This window comes from Patiria miniata, unplaced genomic scaffold, assembly GCF_015706575.1.
Source record: "Patiria miniata isolate m_02_andy unplaced genomic scaffold, ASM1570657v1 HiC_scaffold_29, whole genome shotgun sequence".
In the NCBI taxonomy this organism is placed as follows: Eukaryota; Metazoa; Echinodermata; class Asteroidea; order Valvatida; family Asterinidae; genus Patiria; species Patiria miniata.
In genome coordinates, this window is record NW_024037068.1 from 12,001,232 (window position 1) to 12,026,472 (window position 25,241).

The 25,241-nt window shown below is 41.3% G+C and overlaps 1 protein-coding gene across 1 annotated transcript in view; it reads right to left on the reverse strand.

Moving 5' to 3' along the window:
- Positions 1-25,241, reverse strand: part of LOC119735972 — a 41,846-nt gene extending 16,605 nt beyond the window's left edge. Inside the window, exons 1-7 of the mRNA XM_038209951.1 lie at positions 25,075-25,241; positions 11,077-11,214; positions 9,520-9,615; positions 5,846-6,059; positions 4,702-4,807; positions 2,762-2,933; positions 529-640 (exon numbers count right to left, since the gene is read on the reverse strand). Of these exons, the coding sequence (XP_038065879.1) occupies positions 529-640; positions 2,762-2,933; positions 4,702-4,807; positions 5,846-6,059; positions 9,520-9,615; positions 11,077-11,214; positions 25,075-25,125 (889 nt within the window). The 5' untranslated portion in view covers positions 25,126-25,241. The remainder of the gene's footprint in view (positions 1-528; positions 641-2,761; positions 2,934-4,701; positions 4,808-5,845; positions 6,060-9,519; positions 9,616-11,076; positions 11,215-25,074) is intronic.

Consider the following 25,241-nt stretch of genomic DNA (forward strand, 5'->3'; position numbering starts at 1 on the left):
AGAAAGTTGAACTAAAACATTTTCAAAATGGCGGTCAGAGGTACATGATTCAACGACTGTTTCATGAACGAACAAAATCGTACAAAAACAGATACACAAACGCTGTTATTATCCTCGTCCATGGTGTTTAGATTTATTGGAAATGTTACGCAGCTATATGCCAACTTTTGTGAAATCGATCGTAAGTTTATTGCGCAGCTGCACACAAAAATTGTTGCGTAAGTTCTACACATGGTGTAGGTTACGCACTGTTTCTCAGAAATCAGCTGCTGGACAGAAATGTCAGATTTATTGTTTTCTTTTTGTATGCCTGTCTTTTAGCCAAAATAGGACGAAACAATAAAGTAATGGAAACTCATGTAGTCTCTTCACTTTTGAATTCATCAAAATGCGGCAGAAAATTGGAGACAATTTTGATGTATAGCTGATATTAAAGTCATTATCAAAGGTTTAACAGAAGACTTTTACAACTTTCTTTCTGCAGCTTCAAAATGTTTTTGTTATTATTGAGTTGCTTGACCTTTGTACCTTCAGCTCCACTGAGCATGTGCACATGTCCATTACTGGAGACAAGAAACAACACACCGGTGGACAGATGGCAGGCCTTAGCAACCACTTGCAGTTCTGGCTGAGTGGATTTCTGCAAAAGCAAAAAAAAATACTGCAAGTTTAACTTGCGCGATCCCCCTGGCATGCTGGCAGTATTAATACAGTCAGTTAGTACGCACAATATTCAGTTTACCTAACCAAAATCAGCAACGACCTCATTTGACCCCTAGATGACCTTTAACCTCAAATGTCTCAAGTCATTATAGGTAGCAGACCAGTAAATAAACTTCCATAGACCCCAATGGTAAATGCTCCTACTTCAGAAATTCGGGAAAAATACTCACAACTCTCCAAGGTGTTCGAGACACACATCAAATTAAAGCTTATTTCATCATCTTTCATTTTCTTTTCAATTTTCGGGGGTTCAACTGATGACTTTTAGGAGAAATTTCCATCTGTAGATGATCACCCCTGAAAATAGTCCTGAAGCCCATCGCCATTTTGAAAAAAGATGCCTTGCAACTCCATTGCAAAATAGAGCGCTTTTAGGGTCCAAATTACATCCAAATTACACAGAACTGCAAGCTCCCAGTCCTGTGCACGGCTTCCACCCATAGTTTTTACAAACCCTCAAGTTCATGGCCCACAGCATGCTCAAATACTGAAGATTTTGAGGGCATGCAAATCGTGATTTGGCCGGCGTAGGCAATTTCGGACCAATTTACTGATCTGCACCCTAACGTCCCCCTACGCAAAGATGATTGCCACCAAGTTTTGTTGAGAGTGAAGTCTGACTTTTCATGTGACGGCACTTTTCAGTTGACCTAACCAAATCAACAATGACCTCATTTGAGCCCTACATGACCTTTGACCTCAAGTGTCTCAAATCATCTGAAGTCCCCCTACCCAAAGATTGCCACATTTGGAAGATTGAGGAGAGTTAGGGATTACCCCTAACCCCCTAGGCTCTGTTTGCTGGGAAATGTTCTCAATCCTCCAAAATCCTCCAAAATTTGGCACTTTTTATGCTCAACTGAAGGATACCCAGTGCCTCATCAATCCTTCAAAATCGTCACACCGTGACAGTCCTGCCTCTCAAAATGCATTCATCTTCAATCCTCCAAAATCCTCCTCTTCTTCAAACACCATTCATCCTCGATCCTCCAAAATCCTCGTTTTAAAACACCATTCATCCTCCAAAATCCTCATGTGCTTCAACACCATTCATCCTCAATCCTCCAAGATCCTCCTCTTCTTCAAACACCATTCATCCTCGATCCTCCAAAATCCTCGTGTTAAAACACCATTCATCCTCCAAAATCCTCATGTGCTTCAACACCATTCATACTCAATCCTCCAAAATCCTCCTCTTCTTCAAACACCATTCATCCTCGATCCTCCAAAATCCTCGTGTTAAAACACCTGGATTCATCCTCCAAAATCCTCAAGTGCTTCAACACCATTCATCCTCAATCCTCCAAGATCCTCCTCTTCTTCAAACACCATCCTCCAAAATCCTCATGTGCTTCAACGCCATTCATCCTCAATGCTCCAAAATCCTCCAAAACCACCAGGAGGATTTTGAAGGACTGAGGAGGGTTTAGGGTTAGGAGCATTGCTAGCAACGTTCAATTCCAATTTTTCCAGCCTGTTTTTTTTTTTAAAGATATAGTCCATCATTTGTAATTTGTTATTTTGTTCGTTTGAATTAGCAACAAAAGTGTTCAAACTCTAATGAAGGATACTAAACAACTAACCTGATGAAGTTTCAGCTCAGCTTCAGCTGTATATTCCGAGAAAAACAGCATTCTAGGATCTCAATTTTAAATCAAAAGTTGCTGAATGATATTTTGAATTGTTTTGAATTGCAGCTATACGCGATGTCGCGCACTGATCCGACGAATTATAGCAACCGCGCGCGCCTGTGCGTCGTGGCAATGAGGGCACGCGCTGCGCCGAATAACAACAAAACGAACTACTAATTTAAAGTTTCCTACGGTGCGTCTGAAGACGCACCGTTGGAAAGGCCTTCTTTCGTTGATTACTTTAAAATGACAGCTTGCCAGAAAGAATAATTTCACAGGGAGTTTAGTCCCCTTACTATCTTTCAACCATGTATGTTTTTCAACAACAATTCGCCAGTTACTTTTTCGGATGGCTGCAAATGATGGACTGTAGCTTTAACTCCCGTACCTCTGACGACAAACCTTACCCGTGCCCAGATATGCCGCAGCTTAGACGCAGCAGTCTTGAAGTCGACCGCGGCACTGGCCCGGTCCTCAGACAAGCAACGGCCATGGCCCAGAATGTGTGTATCCAGCTGGTTCTTGAGAAGGTAGGCGTCCGAGTGCCAAGTGAAGTACAGTCCCTTTGGACAGGGGTCACTACGGTATAAGAAAAACAGCCTCCATGATAAAATGTACACAAAACAAAGAAAATAATAATAATTTCAATACTTGAAAAATGAAAACGGTCCAAAACTTATGAAAAAGCAATCCCATGTGCCGTCTATTGGGATATAAAATATTATTAAACTTTCAGTAAAGATAGGAAAACTAAAAGATATGATTGAAATATGCTTCAAATAATTCACTGGGTACACAGAGATCCTTTTCAAGGCAAAATTCATAAAATGTTGGGAAGCTTGAGAATTCAATGGCAAAAGAGGCATCCACACATCGTGTTTATTTAATGCCGTGGAAACCAATACAGGCCGAGCAGCTTTGATTTTTGTGGACATGATATACATGTATAGCTGTACCATAATGTAAGCAAACGGGCCTTTTCTGTTTGCGGCTCTCATTGACGCTATTTTACACCCTGGCTTTTGGCAGAAGCTGAAGGGGAGGTGCAACTTTTTAACTTATAGTTTTTTTCATAGCTGAAACTCTCAATTTTTAAATTTTCGATGTTGTAGATTGTCTCAAATACCAGTGTCACATGAAAATCCGACTCCTATGAAAATCGGACCCCTTTTCCCCTTTTATTGGTTAATCCCTCGCACGTGACAGGTCACTCTCCCCAAACGATCCTAAAAATAGCATAGTATCGTACTCACGCGTGCGCAGTACTACCAATGAGTCCACATTTCATGGAGTCGGATATTCACGCTACACAGGGTATATATAATCTTCAACAGTTGATGTGACTGATCTTTAACTCTAACCCTCCAGGGTATTTTGGCTAGAAACCCTGCTCAATGCAGCAACATGCATTTGTCTAAGTGACAAGCCTGCCCAGTGGAGCAAGATCCATCAGGCAGTCAGGCCAAAAGTCTCATACATGTACAACTGTGACATATTGTTCAATGGGAATATCATCTCAGAAGTGGCAGTTTCTGGCACTGGTGTTGGTAGCTGAATGCATCCAAGTGCACCAGACTTTTCCACCTGATGCACTGTGTTGCGTCTAGCAGGGTTAGGGTAAAAAAGTGTCCTCTCCTCACACTAAAAAAAAATGTGTGAAACACACATTTTTGAACAGCTTTCACATCTTCTGATCACATTTCTAAAAGCGGAACAGATTTTACCAATCATACTGCATTTTGGTCATATATCATGGGTTCTACATTAACCCTAACCCACCTCACTCCTCCAAAATCCTCCTGGCGGTTTTGGAGGATTCTTGAGGATTGAGGATGAATGGTGATTGAATCAAATGAGGATTCTGGAGGATTGAGGATGAATGGTGATTGAAGCACAGGAGGATTTTGGAGGATTGAGGATGAATGGTGATTGAAGCACAAGAGGATTTTGGAGGATTGAGGATGAATGCATTTTGAGGCAGGACTGTCTGATGATTTTGAAGGATTTGGCGTTGGTTTATCCTTCATTTAAACACGAGTGCAAAATTTTGGGATGAGGAGGATTTTGGAGGATTGAGGATGAATGCATTTTGAGGCAGGACTGTCTGACAATTTTGAAAAATTTAGGCGGAGTTGCAACATTTTGGAGGATTTTGGAGGATTGAGGATGGTTGTAAGCAACAAGGGCCTAGGGGTTAGGGTTAATGCAGGTTACTGATATTTCTGGAGATATGCGTTCCATTTTTGTACCCGCCTCGCACACATCGGCCTGACATTGGAATGTGTTGTTTGTTTTTTTTAAAAAGGTAATACCCTTGTACATATACCACAAAAAATACATATAGTACCTGGGCCAAATGTTGACCGCAAGAGGGGAACAATAGAGGGCACACTTCGGGCAGTTCTGCAGCAGCGTCAGTGCTGGCCCGACGCTGTGCTTAACATCCGTGGACTCTGCAAGCAAGTACAAAAATTAAGAAATGAAACACAGCCAAAGACTGATTTTTTTTTCGGATGGCGTTTAAAGGCACACTGGGTCCTGGAACAGCCCAATTGGGCTACAAAGCGCGCTTTGAACAAGATGATGTTAATCGGAAAGAACATTTAAAAGTAGGATATAAACATTCACACAACTATCCTTTCAAAACTGGGCAATTTTTGTGTTATTCCTGTATTATGCGTGCGAGAATGAATTTCGGGGTCCACTTTTGCGACCCCATAAATTCGAGTTGTTTGGATGCTAGTTGTGATTTCATTCGTAAAGTGTTCGCCTTTTGCAGACGTTGAAGAAACCATTTTTTTTTTGCTTTGGTGATTGGTCACCACTGTTCCCGAGACACACAACGTGTATATCGCACACTGAGAATGACACGAAAAACATATCTGTACTCCGTCATGTATGATGTAAACAAGCGGGTTTTTTTTTTCTTTTCTCGGGAACGGTAAGACATAAGGTTGGTTTCCTTTCAACCAGATGTTCGAAATAGGCTAAGTAAAAAATCCAAAACATAACATTTTCAGGGATTTCAGGACCTAGTGCCCCTTTAAATCTCAGCATCTTGCACAAAGGTGATGAAAGTTACTCCATAAAATTTGTCATGGCCTGTTCACATGATCTAAAATTTTGGTTTGATTCCATTAGTAAACAACAAAGTTATTTAGGATCAAAAGTAGAACATGTTTTTTTTTTACACGTAGTAGGAATACGTCTCCATGTACTACATTTAACCCCAAGGACCGAGACACACAAAGGGAGAACAACAGATCTTTTCCGTCCTCGGGCGTTGGGTCTTCAGTTGAAAATGGTCCTTGAACGTATGGTTATGTGCTTAGTCTATGGGAGAGTGTTATATTACAGGGACAAAGGGAAACACAAAGCATTGTCCTCGGGGGTATAGTAAAACACAACATCATCCACAGAAAAATAAATCACAGCTGAATGAAAAACCTAATGCACGTATTTCATTGAGCATGTTTTCTGCCTCGACTCACCAAATGTCATTGTTCTGGTGCAGATGCTGTAGTGGCAGCCATCTTGGTTGCTACGCAATTGACCTTCGACCCAGATCACACGACCTCTGCCCTCATCAATAGTGACGGTGTGCAGCTCTGCCTGTTGCTTGACACACAGGCTGATGTTGCCCAGATGCACCCAACCGCCGCTGTCAGAGTACGACCACGCTTTGAGAGTGCCATTTCTGTGAGCCTGAAAATTTTGAGGGCCAAATTACAAACCGCTCCTAAACACAACTCAGCTAGTCCCTTTATTACCAGCTAAAAAAATACGTTGCCAAATCCTCCAAAATCCTCTTTGCAAAATGGAGGATTTTGCAGGATTGAGGCTATGGCAAAATTGTGCGGCTGATTTTGGAGGATGCACTGTGCCAAGGTCTTGGGCCGGACCTTGTGTTCTTTATAATAGATGCTCAGCCGTGCATAAATTTAGGCCTACATTGTAGATTATACTTGAAATCCTCCGCACTGCCATGACTGCTCCAGGATGTAACTGGCTCTGTCTCATCTGTATTGAAAGTGATTTCTGGAGGATTTTGCAGGATTGATGTATTGGTCATCACCCCTCCAAGCTAGGACCACATTCAAGAAATAACAGAGGATCAGGCCAAAAAAAAAGTCTACAGTTTCTGGTTTGGAGCTTGCCCCAAAAGTGGTGCGGCGAAGCGGCTTTTTTTTTTTTTTTTTACTTTCATTGGCATCTAGTGGGATAGCTGGGCACAATAGACAAACCAAATGGCAGGCACAAACATACGTGGCAACACCTAGTACTTATTAAGGGAATAAATGTGTGCTCGAGAGGTTTTAATCACTCTGTTTAAGACTGCTTAGAGTCTGGGTGCTGATAATTACCCGAGCTGGAGGCGAGGGTAATTATCAGCACCCAGACTCTAAGCAGTCTTAAACAGAGTGATTAATACCGACCGAGCACATATTTATTCCCATTCATAAATACCTTTTCGGTAAAAAAAAATCACGTAATTCGTTCAAAAAATCCCGATTTTGATCAACAATTTCACTACAGCTTTTTGAAACATCCCTCTAGCAAAATAATGGAGTGTTCAGCTGGCGAGTAAGATGTAAACAACCCTGTTATGGAGATTGACGCGCGCGTAGCACATTCTGCGCAATGTCGCGCAGAACGCACCTGGGGCGTTGCGTTTTGAATTTAGAACTATAAAATTCGGAATCACTGGTAGTGTTGCGCATGCCTACGTGAGGATTGTGAATGTTCAACCAATGAAACGGTAAGAGGCACTGGATTTTTAGGAGTCCACATTTTATGTGACACAGGAAAAGCTAGCCATGTCTTTATCATCCGTTTAAGACCGGCCACGTGACGGGCTCTCGACCAATAGGAATGGCTAAACTGTCTGAGGTATTTATGAATTGCCTTTACATGAACGATGTACATCAGCCTTTGTCCCTCTATTAAGGTTTAAACGCAGCATGACATAGTCAGTCTTTTCTTACTCTAATTTTTGTTTCAATAGGTCTATTGATGCTCCATTTTCAAATGACTTAGTAGTCTTTTCATAAGCAGTGATTTTTGTTGATTACGATATTTATTTTTTTTCCAGTAAAAATCTGAGTTTTTAGGAATATTAAAGTGAGACCTATGGAAGTGAAGTCAGCAATGTCAATGTTCCCTTGCAGGTGATACATTTTTTTTTCTATTCACAATTATTGATTTGCTCCTTATGCCATATGATTGAAAAGCCAAGGAATATTCCTAAATAAAAAAAATGTAGCCCGGTTGATTATGTGGTAAGTTTTATTGGGAACTTGTTTTGAGTATACATTTGTGGGGTTTAACTTTGGGAAAACTCACGATAGAAATTTCGGACATTTTATGCCACCGTAACGCCAGAGTATGTTGGTGAAATGTTGCCCACATGCAAAGACTAGCGGATGTCTCACACTGCGCATGTGCAGCAAGTACAGCCTGTGGATTAAGTGACTACACAGGCAATACCGGTAGGCTCATAAACATATACAAGTCACTAGATGGAATTTTTTTCAACTCAGGAAATTCTTTTTAACAATTAAAAATTGGAGAAAAAAATGTACTAGTGAGGTTGGGTTTAACAGGAATTGACAAGGTCGGTTTATAAATCCTGGATCAGGGTCTAAGTTTGCATATTGATTGACCCCAGTTGTTCTGAGTTTTTATCAGATAGGGCAAGTACACAAATTCTCTTTGGGGACCACTTCATAATACCTTTGTACTCCTGGACCATGGACTTAAACAAGTTTATTTTGTAGCTTGGGAAGTCATATGGTGAACTTCACATTGCCTTCAGATACCGCTAGAAATGAACAAGTGCGAGTGCACAATAAGCTCTGGCCTGGTTTCTGAATGTTTCACTTCACATTCAAAATAGACGCACATGCGCATCGATCCAGACCAAGCTTAGGGCCTGTTCCGAAAGCTTTCACCAAGAGTGCATTTACTGATGACGGCATTGCATTTGGTCAATTTTTGGTCAATTGGTACTTTATATTTTATGGGAAGTTATTAGGGGGCCCGTTTTTGGTCAATTTTCCGGGGACAGACCAACCGACCGACCACGAAGTGACATGTAGAAGCTTCTGCCAGAGATTCAAAAGACATTCTCAGAAGTACAGAAAAAAAAACCCCAATGTTCTCATATGCTTCCTTTTTTCCAATTTTTTTTTTAACTGTCCAAGACATTCAAGCACAATAGGTGTAATTATACAGAGTAGATTTTCAATAGTAATGGCATGAATGGTAGCCAGTATTAACCCTAAAGTACCTGAATCCATCAAAATCCACACCCCTGTTTCGGGGGATTTCGGCGGATTCAGGATACCTCCATATTGCACAAACTGGGGATTTTGATGGATTCAGGATTGGAACCCTAGCGGAACAGCAGGATTTTGATGGATTCAGGATACCTCTATATTGAGCTGTTGGGGGACTTTGGCAAATTCAGGATCTCAATAGATTACCGGTAACTCCCAGCAACCTGGGGGATTCTGATGGACACACTGGCCACCAACAGTTTTTCGCATGGCAAAATTGATGGATTTTGGCGGATTCGGGACACTTTCTAGTAAAAGAGCCCAAGGAGTTAGAGTAAATAAATGCTTGTGCCAGCATAAATTAGAAATAGAAATCTAGACTTCCGTTTCTGATGTGTTGATCTGTTCATTTCCTAAACACAAAATTGCTGGCACCAGTATACATGTACATGAAATTTCCCATATTATGCATGACGTGTATTTCTAAGCATGAACGGTACTGCAGTTCTGCAGGTACCGGTAGTAGTACTGTCATGACTGTGGGATGGTTTTCTCAGACCAGCCAAAAAAAATTAAAACAATCACATAAGATTGTGGTGCAATGCGACGAAGAAGGGAATCATGAAAACTAACTCTTTCCACACATGCCACACGTGCGTTGAAAACAGGCAGTACAGTCGACTCTCGTTAGTACCAACTCTGTTTATACCAAATTCTGGTTATATCAAACATAAAGCCTTGGTCCCGACTGTGCATTTATGTGCACAATGAAGGGGACTGATGTTCCTTTTAATACAAAATTCTGACATAAACAATTTGGCTAGGTCCGAATGGGTTTGTATTAACGAGACTCGACTGTATTGGAAACACATGTTATAGACACTTACAATGTAGACTGGGGCATTCTTTTTCTTCAAGGCACAGACATCTATGATTTCAGATGCCGTCTGATGAACAGCGAGGGCACGTTTCCCTTTCTGTACCTGGGATGAAACATTAGAATTGTACAGTACCAGATGCACTGGCTTCTACTTCTTTGTGGGTTCACCAAGGGGGAAGTGAGACTGATTTAAAGAGGTTGTGGAATGCTCGAAGACATTTCGTATATGTAGCCTAAGGTGTGATGAAATAAAAACGACTATTGTTTCTGTCATGAAATGAGTACAAAAGGTACTTTTGAGAGCTGTTTTTCAGGTCCTGTTTCGACCCGAACGTGCAATTTGTGTAAAAGTCGTCATGGGGGGCAGCAAACAAAACATACTAAATCGCGACGTACTAAACAGGACTCGTTTATACTACGCTGCATCGGGAGTCCTGTTTAGTACCGTACGTCACGATTTACTATGTTTTGTTTGCTGCCCCCAACGACAAATTTTACACAAATTGCACGTTCGGGTCGAAACAGGACCTGAAAAACATTTTTCAAAAAGTACCCTTTGTACTCATTTCATGACAGACACAAAAGTGGGTTTTAGTTCATCACACCTTAGGCTACATACATGTACATGTACATACCCGAAAAATGACGGAAATGTCTTCGAGCATTCCACAACCTCTTTAATTGAGGGTGTAAGATTTGCGCTTAACGCTGCCTCTCGCATGTACAGATGAAGACGTGATACGCTGCGTAGTTAGTTCTTTGGTATACGACGTGCGTAAATGCATTTTCAAATTGAATATTCAGTTGTTTTGAGTATACGAGCCGAAGAAACAGTTTTTCTACCGTTTCCCGTTTCACGTTAGACGTTTGAAGCCTCACGTTTCATGAATAACAGTTAGACAGATGCCTACGTTAGTGATTTGAACTAATGATTGTGTAGACACAGCATTTGAGTATTGTGGAGTTTTTCTTAGAGTGACGAAACGCGTGAGAAACTGTCCTGCAAGACAGTCGTCTGTTTGGTAAGCCAAGAACATACATCAGAACCTTAATATGGGCTCCGTGCACAAGTACCCCATCAACGGCCAGAAAAGGAGAGTTGGGGGTGACCTAGACTGGTTCCCGATCCATCCACTGCGTATTTCAAATGTATCAAAGTTATTGGAGGCGGAGATTAGTCTCGGGGACCATCGCAAGTTGAATTCAAACAGCTGCGCGCGCCGTCGATGCGCTCACGTGAAGACCCGGTGGCTATAGCTTTTGCACATTCAGAAAGCCGTGCGTACTTCGCGCGCGAACCAGTACAGTACAGTACGCGCACGCTGTGTGTCCCGTCCTCCCAAAAGAGGTAAAAATGCGCCCTCTTTTGTTGGCGCACGGAGCCCATAAGAGAGGTCAGGCTTCAAATGAACTAAAACTGGTCTAAACAGGTGAGGGTATTCCTGGTTTTTATCAAATAGCAATTTTTAAATAGCACTTTAAAATTCAAAAAATATAATATTTTTTTTGGGGGGGGGGGGGGGACGGGGGTGTGAAACGTGAAAGTAGCACTTCTCAGCCATACCTTTTGATCAACTGGTGCTGTGTCGAATGCCTTCAGGGCCAGCCCCTCATTAAGGGACACAAACAGGTGGCCGGTGCTTCCCCACACTGAATGGACTTGTCCGGCTGCTGTATCACTGTTGAACAGGTCGTCCACATCCTGAGAAAAGATGGATGAAGACTTGAGGATGAACTTGATGGCAATGTGCCCCTGTCATATGGAGCGTTTTAGTCCAGAGGGTGGGGGGGGGGGGGAGGGGGGTTAAATGAGTACTTGATCTAAAAATGTGCTCCATTTTGATTTTCTTTGTTTATAGAAATGGTCAAACACAGGGGAAGTTAGCAGTTGGACGTTGTTGTGAAGTGCGTGCATGTTCATTTTTGGAAACATAACAAAAACAAAGAACAAAATGTCACGGGGGTGGGGGTGGGTTGGGGAGGGGAGGTGGGGGAATAAGTATTCCTGACACCCCCCCCCCCCCACACACACACACACCCCCAGATGGATAAGCCACTTATGCATGTATGCCGTAGATAACTCTGTAAAAAATTACATTAACACAACATGGCTTTGGTTATTTTTCAGATTTTATTTTTTATACCCAACAATACTACTTTCCACATTACAATAGTAGGCCTACATGTGTGCACTACATTTTTCAGATTTCAATTCCCATAATCGTATCCACATACTGAACTATACTCAGCTGATTCACCTATCTGCAAAAATAGCAGGGTTTTTATATGTTACATTTAACTTTTTCATGTATGTTTCATTTCTACAGAGTTGCACAACTAGCAAACATTTTATATTTTGATTATTTTGATTTGGAACAAGCCAAGGACACGGGATTTATTGTGCCCGAGATATAAACATTTTATATTTACCATGTTTACTTACGTAACTTACAAATTATCTCAAGGAAGTTCTCATTTCTGAATAAATTACATACACATGTAGACTTAATTATCTAAGTAATAGAAACAATTTTTCTTATCTTGTAACAAACAAGCAAAAATCCTGAATTAAAGGGAATACAATGTATACATCATTTGCTTTTGCTGTAATTTTCAGATATGGGTGGAATTGGGGGGTTGGAAATATAAAGCAAATATAGTTACACTGACATTTTGGAGGTTTTGGGTTCGAAAATGCTATAAAAACCAAGAAAAACAATAATTTTCCTGTAGTCTGGTTCCCTGACTCCATATAAGAAGAAATAGAGCAGTTTACATACAATGGGGAATTGTAAGGTCAGGGAACCAGTCTAGCTGGCTTGTACCCGTTCATAGGTGTGTAATCGATTGCAAACAAGTGCGATGGTCAATAAGCCATTTGCGTGTTAAATTTGAATAAAATCTGGAACGCTGACTTAATACAATGCTTTGCACGTTTTAACCTGGCATTCTCCCAACCAAAGAGACTGTTACTATATCACGTGATTCGGGGCAAGCCTTATGCTAGCAACCCCCAGCTCCGGCATGGTCTGGTGTCTTTGTGCCATTCTCACCCATTGTGAACGATGTATTGGTGCTGAGCGTCTCTTACGTAACTACGCAAGAGCTTGCCCCGAATCATGTGATTAGCAACAGTGTCTGTGGTCTGGAGAATTCACAGTTAAAATGTGCCAAGCATTCTGAGCAAGTCATTGTACCAGACGTTTTTCAAATGTAAATCCCAAAGGTTATAGGTAACACGCAAATGGCTTATTGGGGCCAGTATTTGAAAAAAGCCAGTTTTTTCCAATGCTGGTCGGCCGACCAGCGTTGGAAATTGATACAAAAATACCACTTTTCTTGAAAATAACAGAATACTAGGTGCCATGATTTTACAGGATGCTTTACACTGTCATTCACTAACAGTAACAGTCCAGCAAGGTATTTTAAAAAGATTTGGTAGTTTTATTTTTTGATGTTTGCAAATGTTGTATTTTCCCTTTAAGATTGGTAATATTATTGCAGTCATCTGGCATGTCTGGGTACTTTTATTGACATACATGTAATGTTGCAGTCATCCGGGTACTCTTTACGAAAACATACAATGCGCTGATTTACATGTATTTTCAACATTGGAACTTGGAAGCCTGATATAAATAATAATATCGAATACCGGTAATCCAATAATAACGATATATTGATGGTGCTACATTGTATGCCATGAAAAATGTTCCAAGGGGCCAGATATTCCTTATCTTCTTCATTCCATTTCCAGGATTAGGAATCACAAGGATGTGGTAGTTATTTGTTTATTATTTTTGGACAGACATACATTTTTAAACATAGTACACAAGGTATGAAATTAATGGTTTTAAATTTGTCCGAGATTTAAAAACTGAGCTGCAGTCTCCATCCTTCATTTCAGACTACCGTACATGTACATACCAGTACGATGTGCAATGTACAATGTATTTTGAACAGTTAAATGCAATGTAAATTTTAAAATGCAGTCCTTGAAAACGCACTTTTGTGTCCCATTTACAATGTTAATGTAACCATGGTAACCTTGTTGCCAATTTTCATTTTGTCATTTTCAAGTGTGTTTTGGTGCCTTTTTAAATTTTATGTCAATTCCAATTTCATGAGCAAATGTGTGATGTGAACAGTTAAATGCAATGTAAATTTTAAAATGCAGTCCTTGAAAAAAACGTTTGACAGGGGAGTCAGGTTGGCGTAGCGGTACTTTCCTCGCCTTCCATCGCTGTGACCCGGGTTCCAATCCCGCCTGGGCCAATATGTGGATTGGGTTTTCAGTCCCTATACCTGATTCCGTGGGTTTTCCTCAGAATATTCCTCTGGGCTTTTCCTCCCACCTCTAAAACTGTAATTTCTTCTCATTGTCTTCTCTCTACAGGTTTCTTCAGGCTTCTGGGCTACAGTGCTTAAGGCACTTTTGAGGGACCCTTGGTTTCATTACCAGAAAGAAATAAAATGTCTTTTCAGGCAATGTTACAGCTATTGCAGCACCAAACTTTGGCAGAATTTTGGATATTTTTCTGTCGTAAATTGTCTTTTCTTTGGTGATTCATTGTTGTGTCATGTACATGGCATGTCATACATGTTTGGGTTCCCAATTTGAGCAGAAAACCCATAAACTAAACAGTGTCTTCCTGAAATGACATCACAGCAATGGCACCCTCAGTTGTCGGAAAGAGCGTGGAAAGTTTGAAATGTTTAAAAAAGTGCACTTTTTTTTCAATAAAATTAACCCAAAAAGGAAGTCAAATAATTCTCATACATTTCGTCACTGACACCATGAAGTAACACCCACTGACGCAAGTCCACTTCAGTGTTACTTTGTGAAAATCGCCACAAATGTTGGTTTCACAAAGTCTAAATCGTTTGACAGGAATGTAATTAACCCTAACTCCCTAGGCCTTTTTGCTAGGATGTAGCCTAAATCCTGCAAAATCCTCCAATTGGCCTCATGGAAAAATAGCACATGTAGCCTCAATCCTGCAAATTCCTCCGTTATTTCTTGAATATGGTCAATGGAGGGGTGACCACTGCCTGAATCCTGCAAAATCCTCCGGCTATGACTGTCAATAGGCTGAGGCAGAGGCAGTGACATCCTGGAGCAGTGCGGAGGATTTCAAGCATAATCAAGGACTAAATTTATGCTAGGCTGAGCATAAACAACACAAGGTCCGGCCCAAGACCTTGACACAGTGCATCCTCTGAAATCAGCAACACACTTTTGCCATGTAACCTCAATCCTGCAAATTCCTCCAATTTGCAAAAAGGATTTTGGAGGATTTGGGATAGTTAGGGTTAATCCGTATTCTTGTAGGATTACAGAAAATTTTAATAAAAAGCCTCCAAACTGGTGAAATAAAGATGAGTGTTACTTCGTGAAAACAAAAATGACTGATTGGGCGCACAGTGTACCGGTACATGTATGAGTGTAAACGTTGTGAAAAAGAAAATCAGTCGGTTCTGTAAAATATGGGCACTCAAGTCCACTTGGGCGTTACTTCATGGTGTCGCTGATGATAGAAAGTTGCACAAAATGAAGTTCATCTCATGGACTTTAACCCTAACTCCCTAGGCCTTTTTGCTAGGATGTACGTAGGATGTACTCAATCCTGCAAAATCCTCCAATTGGCCTCATGGAAAAATAGCACATGTACATGTAGCCTCAATCCTGCAAATTCCTCCGTTATTTCTTGAATATGGTCAATGGAGGGGTGACCACTGCCTGAATCCTGCAAAATCCTCCAGCTACATGTATGACCATGATGACTGTCGATAGGCTGAGGCAGAGGCAGTGACATCCTGGAGCAGTGTGGAGGATGTCGAGTATAATCAAGGACTAAATGTGTGCACGGCTGAGCATAAACAACACAAGGTCCGGCCCAAGACCTTGACACATTGCGTACTCCGACGCACTTTTGCCATGTAACCTCAATCCTGCAAATTCCTCCAATTTGCAAAAATGATTTTGGAGGATTCAGGGCGGTTAGGTTAATAGATTTTAACTCTGCCCCTGATAATCTTTGTACCATTTACACAGGCATTCGACTGGGAATTTAGAAAAAAATTAAAGCTATAAAGTCCATCATTTGCAGCCATCCGAAAAAGTAACTGGCGTATTAGTGTTGAAAAACATACTTGGTTGAAAGATAGTAAACTTGTGGACTAAACTCCCTGTGAAATTAATCTTTCTGGCAAGCTGTCATTTTGAAGTACATGTAATCAACGAAAGAAGGCCTTTCCAACGGTGCGTCTTAAGGCGCACCGTAGGAAAATGTAAATAAGTAGTTCGTTTTGTTATTCGGCGCAGCGCGCGCAAGCATTGGAATGACGCATAGGCGCACGCGGTTGCTATAATTCGTCGGATCAGTGCGCGACATCGCGTATAGCTACAATTCAAAACGAATTCAAAACATGATTCAGCAACTTTTGATTTGAAATTGAGATCGTAGAATGCTATTTTTCTCGGAATATACAGCTGAAGCTGAGCTGAAACTTCATCAGGTTACATGTAGTTGTTTAGTATCTTTCATGAGATTTTGAGCACTTTTGTTGCTTTTAACGAACAAAATGCACAAATTACAAATGATGGACTATATCTTTAACACTGCCCCTGATAATCTTTGTACCATTTACACAGGCATGCAACTGGGAATTTAGAAAAAATGAGTAAACTCCAAACCAAACAAGACTTTGAACAGTATTTTTCAATTTGTTAGGGCATTCATGAGTAAAAAAAAAGGAGGAAATCAACGGATCCGAGGAAAAGTTGCATGCCTAGAGCTATAAATACAAATATCGAATGCTTCGAGTGGTGTAGTAAAATTAGCCTCCCGAGGTGATCCATGGACCATTCTATTTCCCGGGGGCGAAGCCGAGGGAAAATAGAATGTTCCATGGATCACCAAGGGAGGCTAATTTTACTTCACAGCGAGATAAAGCATTCAATATTTGTTTTATAACACTTCAACCACAGATTCTGCTTGGCTATGATATTATACAAATATTGAATGCTTCGAGTGGTGTAGTAAAACTAGCCTCCCGAGGTGATCCATGGACATTCTATTTTCCCGAGGCGAAGCCGAGGGAAAATAGAATGGTCTATGGATCACTGAGGGAGGCTAGTTTTACTTCACCACGAGATAAAGCATTCAGTATTTGTTTTATAACACTTCACCCACAGATTCTGCTTGATTTTAATATTTTAAATTATTTAAATCTGAACACAGTTGAAATAAACTTCAATTTCAATACAAAATTGGTGGAAAATGTATTTCTCTCTTAAAAACTACCCCTTCACGAAATGTTTGAACCCAAGTCTGCGGCGTGCTCTCTTTGGAATAATACGCGCTACGCACAACGCGCAAGGCGCACACCAGCATGCATTTGCACACAAATACCGCGCCGTGGAAATAGTACTTTGGTTGCTAATGGTATAGTGGTACATGTACTTTGGTTGCTACATGTATGCGCATAGTACTTTGGCCGTGCACAGAAAGATAGCAAAATTAGAAAGTAACATGTGAATCACTCTCGGCCAATCAAGACACAGAATCTGTGGGTGAGGTGTTATAATTTAAATTATCTAAATCTGAACACAGTTGAAATAACTTCAATTTCAATACAAAATTGGTGGAAAATGGATTTCTCTCTTCCAAACTACCCCTTCACGAAATGTTTGAACCCAACTCTGCAACGCGCTCTCTTTGGAACAATACGTGCTACGTGCAACGCGCACACCAGCATGCATTTACACACAAATACCGCGCCGTGGAAATAGTACTTTGGTTGCTAATGGTATAGTACTTTGGTTGCTATGGGTATAGTACTTTTGGCCGTGCACAGAAAGATAGCAAAATTAGAAAGTAACATGTGACTCGCTCTCGGCCAATCAAGACACAGAATCTGTGGGTGAGGTGTTATAATTTAAATTATCTAAATCTGAACACAGTTGAAATAACTTCTATTTCAATACAAAATTGGTGGAAAATGGATTTCTCTCTTCCAAACTACCCCTTCACGAAATGTTTGAACCCAACTCTGCGACGCGCTCTCTTTGGAACAATATGCGCTACGCACAACGCGCACACCAGCATGCATTTACACACAAATACTGTGCCGTGGAAATAGTACTTTGGTTGCTAATAGTACTTTGGTTGCTATGGGTATAGTACTTTTGGTCGTGCACTGAAAGATAGCAAAAATAGAAAGTATCATGTGACTCGCTCTCGGCCAATCAAGACACAGAATCTGTGGGTGAGGTGTTATAAACATACATACATTGTATGATATGTGTATCTTATGGAGTCAAGTCTCTAAATTTATAGAATGACCTGGTGGCCTCAATGCAGAAAGTTATTTTCAGGGAAAAAAAAAAACAAAGTCCACCAGATAACCTATCGGTTGATTTACTATTTTAAAGGGAAAATACAACATTTGCAAACATCAACAATAAAACTACCAAATCATTTTGAAATACCTTGCTGGACTGTTAGTGAATGACAGTGTAAAGCATCCTGTAAAATCATGTCACCTGGTATACTGTCATTTTCAAGAAAAGTGGTATTTTTGTATCAATTTCCAATGCTGATCGGCCGATCAGCGTTGGAAAACACTGGCTTTTTTTTCAAATACTGGCCCCAGTTGACCATCGCACTTGTTTGCAATCGATTACACACCTACATGTATGAACGGGTACAAGCCGGCTAGACTGGTTCCCTGACCTTACAATTCCCAAAAAAATGTAAACTGCTCTGTTTCTTCTTAAATGGAGTCAGGGAACCAGACTACAGGAAAACGATTGTTTTTCTTGGTTTTTATAGCATTTTCGAACCCAAAACCTCAAAAAAGTCAGTGTACATATAACTATATTTGCTATATACTTCCAACCCCCCAATTCCATCCATTTCTGAAAATTACAGCAAAAGTAAATGATGTACATGTATATTCCCTTTAATTTAACTATCAGATTTTATTTTCAAGTGGATACTGCCGGTAAATTGAGGTGCACAAAAAGAACACAATAAATGGCACAATTGCAGAATACCCCGCCACTCGATCTATCCACCTCGTAGCTGGCTACCGAGTCACGGTTGATTGCCCTCAATAAACATTCTCAGCGCTACTTGTATGTGTCATGCTCCACTGCACTCCAACTCCATATCCGCGTAGCCGCCAACAGGGTAGTTGGTTTGGACTTACAATTTCTTTCAGCAACTCCCATTCCTTTTGTGTTGCTTCGTTCTCATGCATATTCAAGGGGACTCCCACACCGTAACCGTGTAGCCGGCAACAGGGTGGTTGGTTTGGACTTAAAATTTTCAGCAACTCCCATTCCTTTTGTGTTGCTTCGTTCTCACATAATGGACCCCCACTCCGTATCTGCGTAGCTGGCAATGTACTAAATTGTTTCTTTTCCAGTGATTCGAACCGCGTAGCCAGAGATTTTAGGGTGTATTTCCGAGTGGCGGGGTACTCTGCAATTACTCCCAATACATACACAATTCCGATGCTTTCATGGAGACTAAATATGTAGTCAGTGGTACATGTACATATGTACATTAATACTGTATACCATGCCCAGGTTTACAGTCGTACAGTATAACAGTTGAAACATTTTCTCATCAAAAAGCAAACTTTATGTAAGGTACATGTACATGTACATGTACATACATGTACTTGTACTTGTACAAGTACACAACATGTACATATAACATGAATATTAGGCCGAAAAATTAATTAGTCGGTCTCTGGTCAGCGCGCGCGTCGATTTTAATCATGCGCATCGATTTTAATCATGCGCGTCGATCTTTTTTTTTTCAAAAATGTTCCGCGGTAGCTCCAACAGCGCCCTCTATTTCCGCACCTCCTGGTTTTTTTTTACCAAAGAGCACCAAGGAATGGGAAATTGCACCAAGGCAAATGATCGAAAGCACCAAGGCAAATTATGGAGGACACCAATGTACATGAGGACACCAAAACAGCAATATAGTACCCACCTTGTCTGTACAATCTAAGCTTGAAAAAAAAAAAAGCCGCGTGGCCGCGTCAATTCCGGAACTTTGGTCTGACCAGAGACCGAATATTTTTTTTTTTTTGGCCTTATGTGAATGTAATTAATTCATACATGTATATGTACATCATACATACATTCAATGTGTATATGTATGAAAATATAGATTAAAATTAGAATAGATTAAAATATACAATGAAGTACATTGTATATTTTAATAACATCAGATGAATTTTACTCAAACCTCAATAACTGACTTTGCCTTGGGTCAGCATACCGTAATTGTATTTTTCAAATGTACGGTAAGCTACATTAAACCCAATTATAAAGTGTTTTCAATTCCTTTTTTTTTTTCAAATTAACCCTTACCTTTCCAACTCCATCAAAATCCATCCCCCCTTTGGCATGTTAGGGGCATTTTGGCCATCCTTTCCAAGGACCACATTCAAGAAATAATGGAGGATTTTGCAGGATTAGGGCTGCAGATGTACAAAATATGCTTTTGCTACAAGGAGGCAGTTGGAGGATTTTGCAGGATTGAGGTTACATCCTAGCAAAAAGGCCTAGGGAATTAGGGTTAAATTCAAAATTTGCACTGGTAGTGCATACTACACTCACATGAAACAGCTGAGAACTGTTTGTTTCTAAATGAACACATTACATTTTGGCCGAGGACTTCCTGTGTTTTTTCCCCAATTTTTCACCATACATGTACATGTAGGTTTGTGGATTCACCCAACATACATGTTTATACAATAACTCATAGATTTTGTGCGCAAGTGTGCCAGTTTTTAGCAGTCCATATTCAAGCTGAAATATACAAGCACAGTTCTGGGGCCAATTTCACGGTGCTGCTAAGCACAAAATTTGCTTAGCACAAAAAAAGTCTGGCTTATAAAAGCAGGTTACCAGCCAAAACTCCACGTGACGTTTATATTGCTCGTGATTAGTATTCACCTGTTGTTTGCTTAGCATTAAAACACATGGAGTTTTGGCTGATAACCTGCTTTTCTACAAATGTTTGTGCTTAGCAGCGCCGTGAAATTGGGCCCTGGTCTACGTTTTTGTGCCTTCTATTCCTTAAGAAATATCTCAGGCACATTAAATCCCATATCCTTGGCTTGCTCCAAATCGGAATGCACAGCCACACCAACTCCACCGATGCTGGTCTCCCACATGTCGTATCCCACTGCTGCCACCTCCTCTCTGACACGCCTCACCGTGTCCGTCTCCGTGTCTGGCCTCAGCAGGGTCAGGGCACACCCGCCCCCTCCCGCACCTGTAAGCTTGGAGTGGAGGCCGTACTTGGACGTCAGGGAGCAAAGGCGCTCCAGGGAGGGATGCGAAACCCCGATGATCTCCAGAAACTTCTGATTCATATCAATCAACTCTTCCAGTTGAGGGTACAAGGCGGACGATTGGTCTGCTGCGACCCCAGTCCCTTCTCCAATTGGAGCGGCCTGATCACCTGACAGCTGTGGAGGATCTGGTTGGTTGCTTACTTCTGCTGTGCCCGCCTCTTTTTCATTTGGCAGGGCAAATTTTTCAAAAAGGGACTGGCACATTTGAGAAATCCCCTCGATCGAGTCCAGCACCGGTCCAATGACTGCTGGGAACTTCTCGTATTTGTCGCGCACACCGGCAACCAGAGTTTTGGTACTGCGCGGTACCTTCGTGTTAATCAGCAGGATGCGTAGGAGGGGGACTTTGGATAGGGGATGGATGACCTTGCCTTGGTAACGAAGAGCGCCACCGTAGGTGCTGACGGCATTGTCGATCCCAGACGGATTACCGTGGATTATCCGTTCGGCTTCAAACGCCCAACGATTGATGAGGTCCAAATCGTCTTTATTCCATAAAGGCGACCCGGATCCGTTTTCATCCAGAGACGCAACCATTCCTCCTTGGAGTAAGAAAGCCGCTGACAGACACACAGAGAAGGCAGCAGAGGATCCCAATCCTGCTCCGGTCGGGAGCTCAGAGGTCACCTGAACCTCGACAGAAGGAAGAGGGGACGGGGGACCCGTGCCAAAGATGGATAAGTACAGGTACAAGACTGCCAGCACTGCAAGATCCCGGGTGCTCCCGTCTTCAGAGATGCTCGCAAACTCCTTCATCTTACTGAACAGTGCAGCAGTGGGTGGACTGGCATCCAGAGGTGCTCTCCCTCGCAGATGATCTGAAAAGGTCTTGGCGAGGTCTTCAGTGCTCCAAGTCCGCTCCAGACCGATGTCCGGTAGGTTGAAGGAGGCGGAGGCCCCATTGACGACTCGCCTCAGCTTCAGGAATGTCCGTAGGTTCAGACTCGACGCCAGTGCCGTCTTACCGTAGACGACGGCGTGCTCTCCGTGGAGTATCACCTTCCCTGGTGCGGACACATAGAGGGCGCTCTTCGCTGCCGCATCTGTCGGTTTCCCCATCGCCATGCTGGTGACTGATTTTCTCAAATGAACTGGTGTTGGGAAAGTAAACGACAGGAGTAAGGCTGGAATAAACTTAGATAGATTTATCTATGGATAGATGCATGTACATCTACATGGGAGAGGGAGCAGAGGGGCTCTCTCAAGTGGAAAATTACCTTAGTTCACAATAATTTTGGTCACTGAAAGGGGGCGGGGAGGGAGGAGGGACATCTCTCTGCACCCCCTGGATCAGCAACTGACTTAACAGTGACATAGGAATGCCTTTGTTGTTGTTCATTTGCATAGCTTGTGACTTGAATTGAGCCTGAAGGTCTTGTGATGGTCTTGCGATGGTCTTGCAGGGTCTCGACTACATGTACAACACTGGAATTTTACACCAACTGTTGCTCTAAATACTACATACATTTTGTCAAGTACTTTAAACATTACCTCCCCAACTCCATCAAAATCCATTTTGGTTGAGTTTGGGGGACTTGGTCCTGCATGCCTGCTTTGACTACATGTAAATATCAATTGATGGAGTATGATGGACTTGGGCCTGAGACCTACATGTAAGGCCAAAAAAAAAAAAATATTCGGTCTCTGGTCAGACCAAAGTTCCGGAATTGACACGGCCACGCAGCTTTTTTTTTCGCTTTTTTTTTTTTTTCTTCAAGCTTGGATTGTACAGACAAGGTGGGGAACTTTTTTGCTTTTTTGGTGTCCTCATGTACATTGGTGTCCTCCATAATTTGCCTTGGTGCTTTCGATCATTTGCCTTGGTGCAATTTCCCATTCCTTGGTGCTCTTTGGTAAAAATAAAATTGAGGTGCGGAAATAGAGTGCGCTGTTGGAGCTACCGCGGAGCATTTTGTAAAAAAAAAAAGATCGACGCGCGCGCTGACCAGAGACCGACTTATTATTTTTTTTTAGCCTAAAGCAAATGATTTTGGCGGACTTGGTCCAGTAAAAAGAGATACATGTACATGTAGGTTTAATTACGATATACAGCATGTACAGATTCTGTAGTCATTTAGTTTAGAACACCTCACTGTTTCCTTACAACTTCAGGTTAATTAACCCTTACTCTCTGAGGGTAGTTTACTGCATGTCAGTTGGTTATGCCAATGCCCTCCAGCTGCAGTTTATTGGCAGATAGTTTGTCTTAACAGTGAAGGCTCCAATTGGCAGGAGTTGGAGGCCCTGGAGGGTGCCTGATACTGACCAGCTGGGGGCACTCACTTTGTTATCAGAGGACTCTCATTGTTCTCTGTGGCATGTATTGGAGTGCCTGTCCAGCATGTCCAGTTACCCTTGAAATGACATGGCAGATATTGGAGGGCCATGCAAAAAACATAGGAGATTTTCTTGAGGCACATATTGGCATGCGTTGGAGGGTCTAGTAGGGTAAGGGTTAATGGAAACCCTGCAGCTTTCCACAATATTTTAAGCTAGCTGATATTCAGCATGGTACCGTATCTTAGCGACCTATTTAGATGATTCCATGTATATGTCCATGTAAAGTGACAACTTCTTCCTTGTATCATTGCCAAATGTTTAGGTATTAAGTCCCAAATCATAGAGGATTCTTTTCATCCGCTTACATGGAACGGGGTCCTTAACTACACGATTGCCGGTAATACTAATTTAGCTTCAAATTTATGCAGTTGTGTGCAGGCTGTAGGTACAGTGTAAGCCGAGTTTAAAAAAAAAAATGTCTGCATTTTTTTTAAAAATGATTGAGGCAGCCCCCTCCCATTCTTTCCCTAAGATGCATGGCAGATTTTTTAAGACATTGTGGATTTTTCCATTTTCTCGAACTCTTTTGCTGATAACAAATTGTGTCCAAAGAAGCCGTAAAAAAATGATGTATAAGCCTTCACATATGACCTACATGTAGCAACAATTTTAGGAAAGAAAGTGAAGGCTATCCTGACGCCACTTCTGTCATGTCTGTGGTTATGTGCAAAGTTTATGATTGAGTGCATTTTCAAAGTATTTCCAAACAAAACTGGAAATGCGGTCCCAAATTCATGTCTTTTCAACATTTTTGCAATGACAGACCTTCATTGAGATAACAAATAATTAATACATGAAGAACAAAAGGGAAAAAATGTAGTATCCACTTCAGCGGTTGTGTACAAAGACTATGGAGAGTCAAGAACATTTTCTAAGTATTTCCTAACAAAATTGGAAACGTTTCTCAGTCCAAGATTCATGTCTTTTTCACATTTTTTGCAACAGGTTGCAACATTTTATCCAAAAAAAGTAGCTTCAGGATGCAACATTCTTTCCCAGTTTGTTTTGAAACAAATAAAACAGACGGAAAAAATGTTGCAACCCGACGCCACTTCAGCGGTTGTGTACAAAGTCTAGTAAAACATGTCGAGTCGAGCAAATTTGTAAAGTATTTCCAAACAAAACTGGAAATGTTTCTCAGTCCCAGATTCATGTCTTAATATCCATATCATCTTGGCAATGACTGACCTTCATTGACAATGATTGAGATGATAGGGCGTATGAAGAAACAAGTGGCGTCAGGTTGCAACATTTTTTTTACAAAAAGACAATACATACATTGAAAATATATTTGTAAAATAGGAAAGAATTCCATATCTTAACATCACTATTCAATTCACACCCTGTGTGAAAAAAATGTTGCAACCTGACGCCACTTCAGCGGTTGTGTACAAAGTCTACTAGTACTAGTAGTAGTAGTAGTAGTAGTATAAATACATGGAGAGTCAAGCAAATTAGTATGAGAATGGTCTGAATAATTCTCCTAAGTTTTCTCAGTATTGAAAGGTGTGCTTCAATATTTTCCCTGCTAAATTTGACTTTTTAGGACATATTATTATCGCTTTCTGATGGCTGACAGGTCATTACACAAAAAGTTAAAGCTTTTCAACAACGACATTTTCAAGGTCCCAAAGACCCGAGTTTTAATTGCGCTCTTCTCCGGAGCTCCCCGGCAGCCGTGCATGATACAGTGTTGTGTTGAGGCGGACAATTCATTTGAACATACTAGTTACTACAAGTCCGGCGTGTGACCCCAGCCTAGATTTCTGAGCGCTCCTCCGATTCCAAGTTCCAACGACCCTAAGAAAACACATTTCAAGCCAGAGTTTCAACTTACCTTTTCTTTTTCAAGTGGTAGAACAGACTGCAGAGCTACAATGGAGAACATTGTTTGATTAATGCGCAAAATCTACCAGCTTTTGTGGTCGCAATTTCCAGCAAAAAAAAACACTGCCCACAACCTGCGTGTACGCCCGGTGTACAATGTCACCTTCAGCGTGGTGC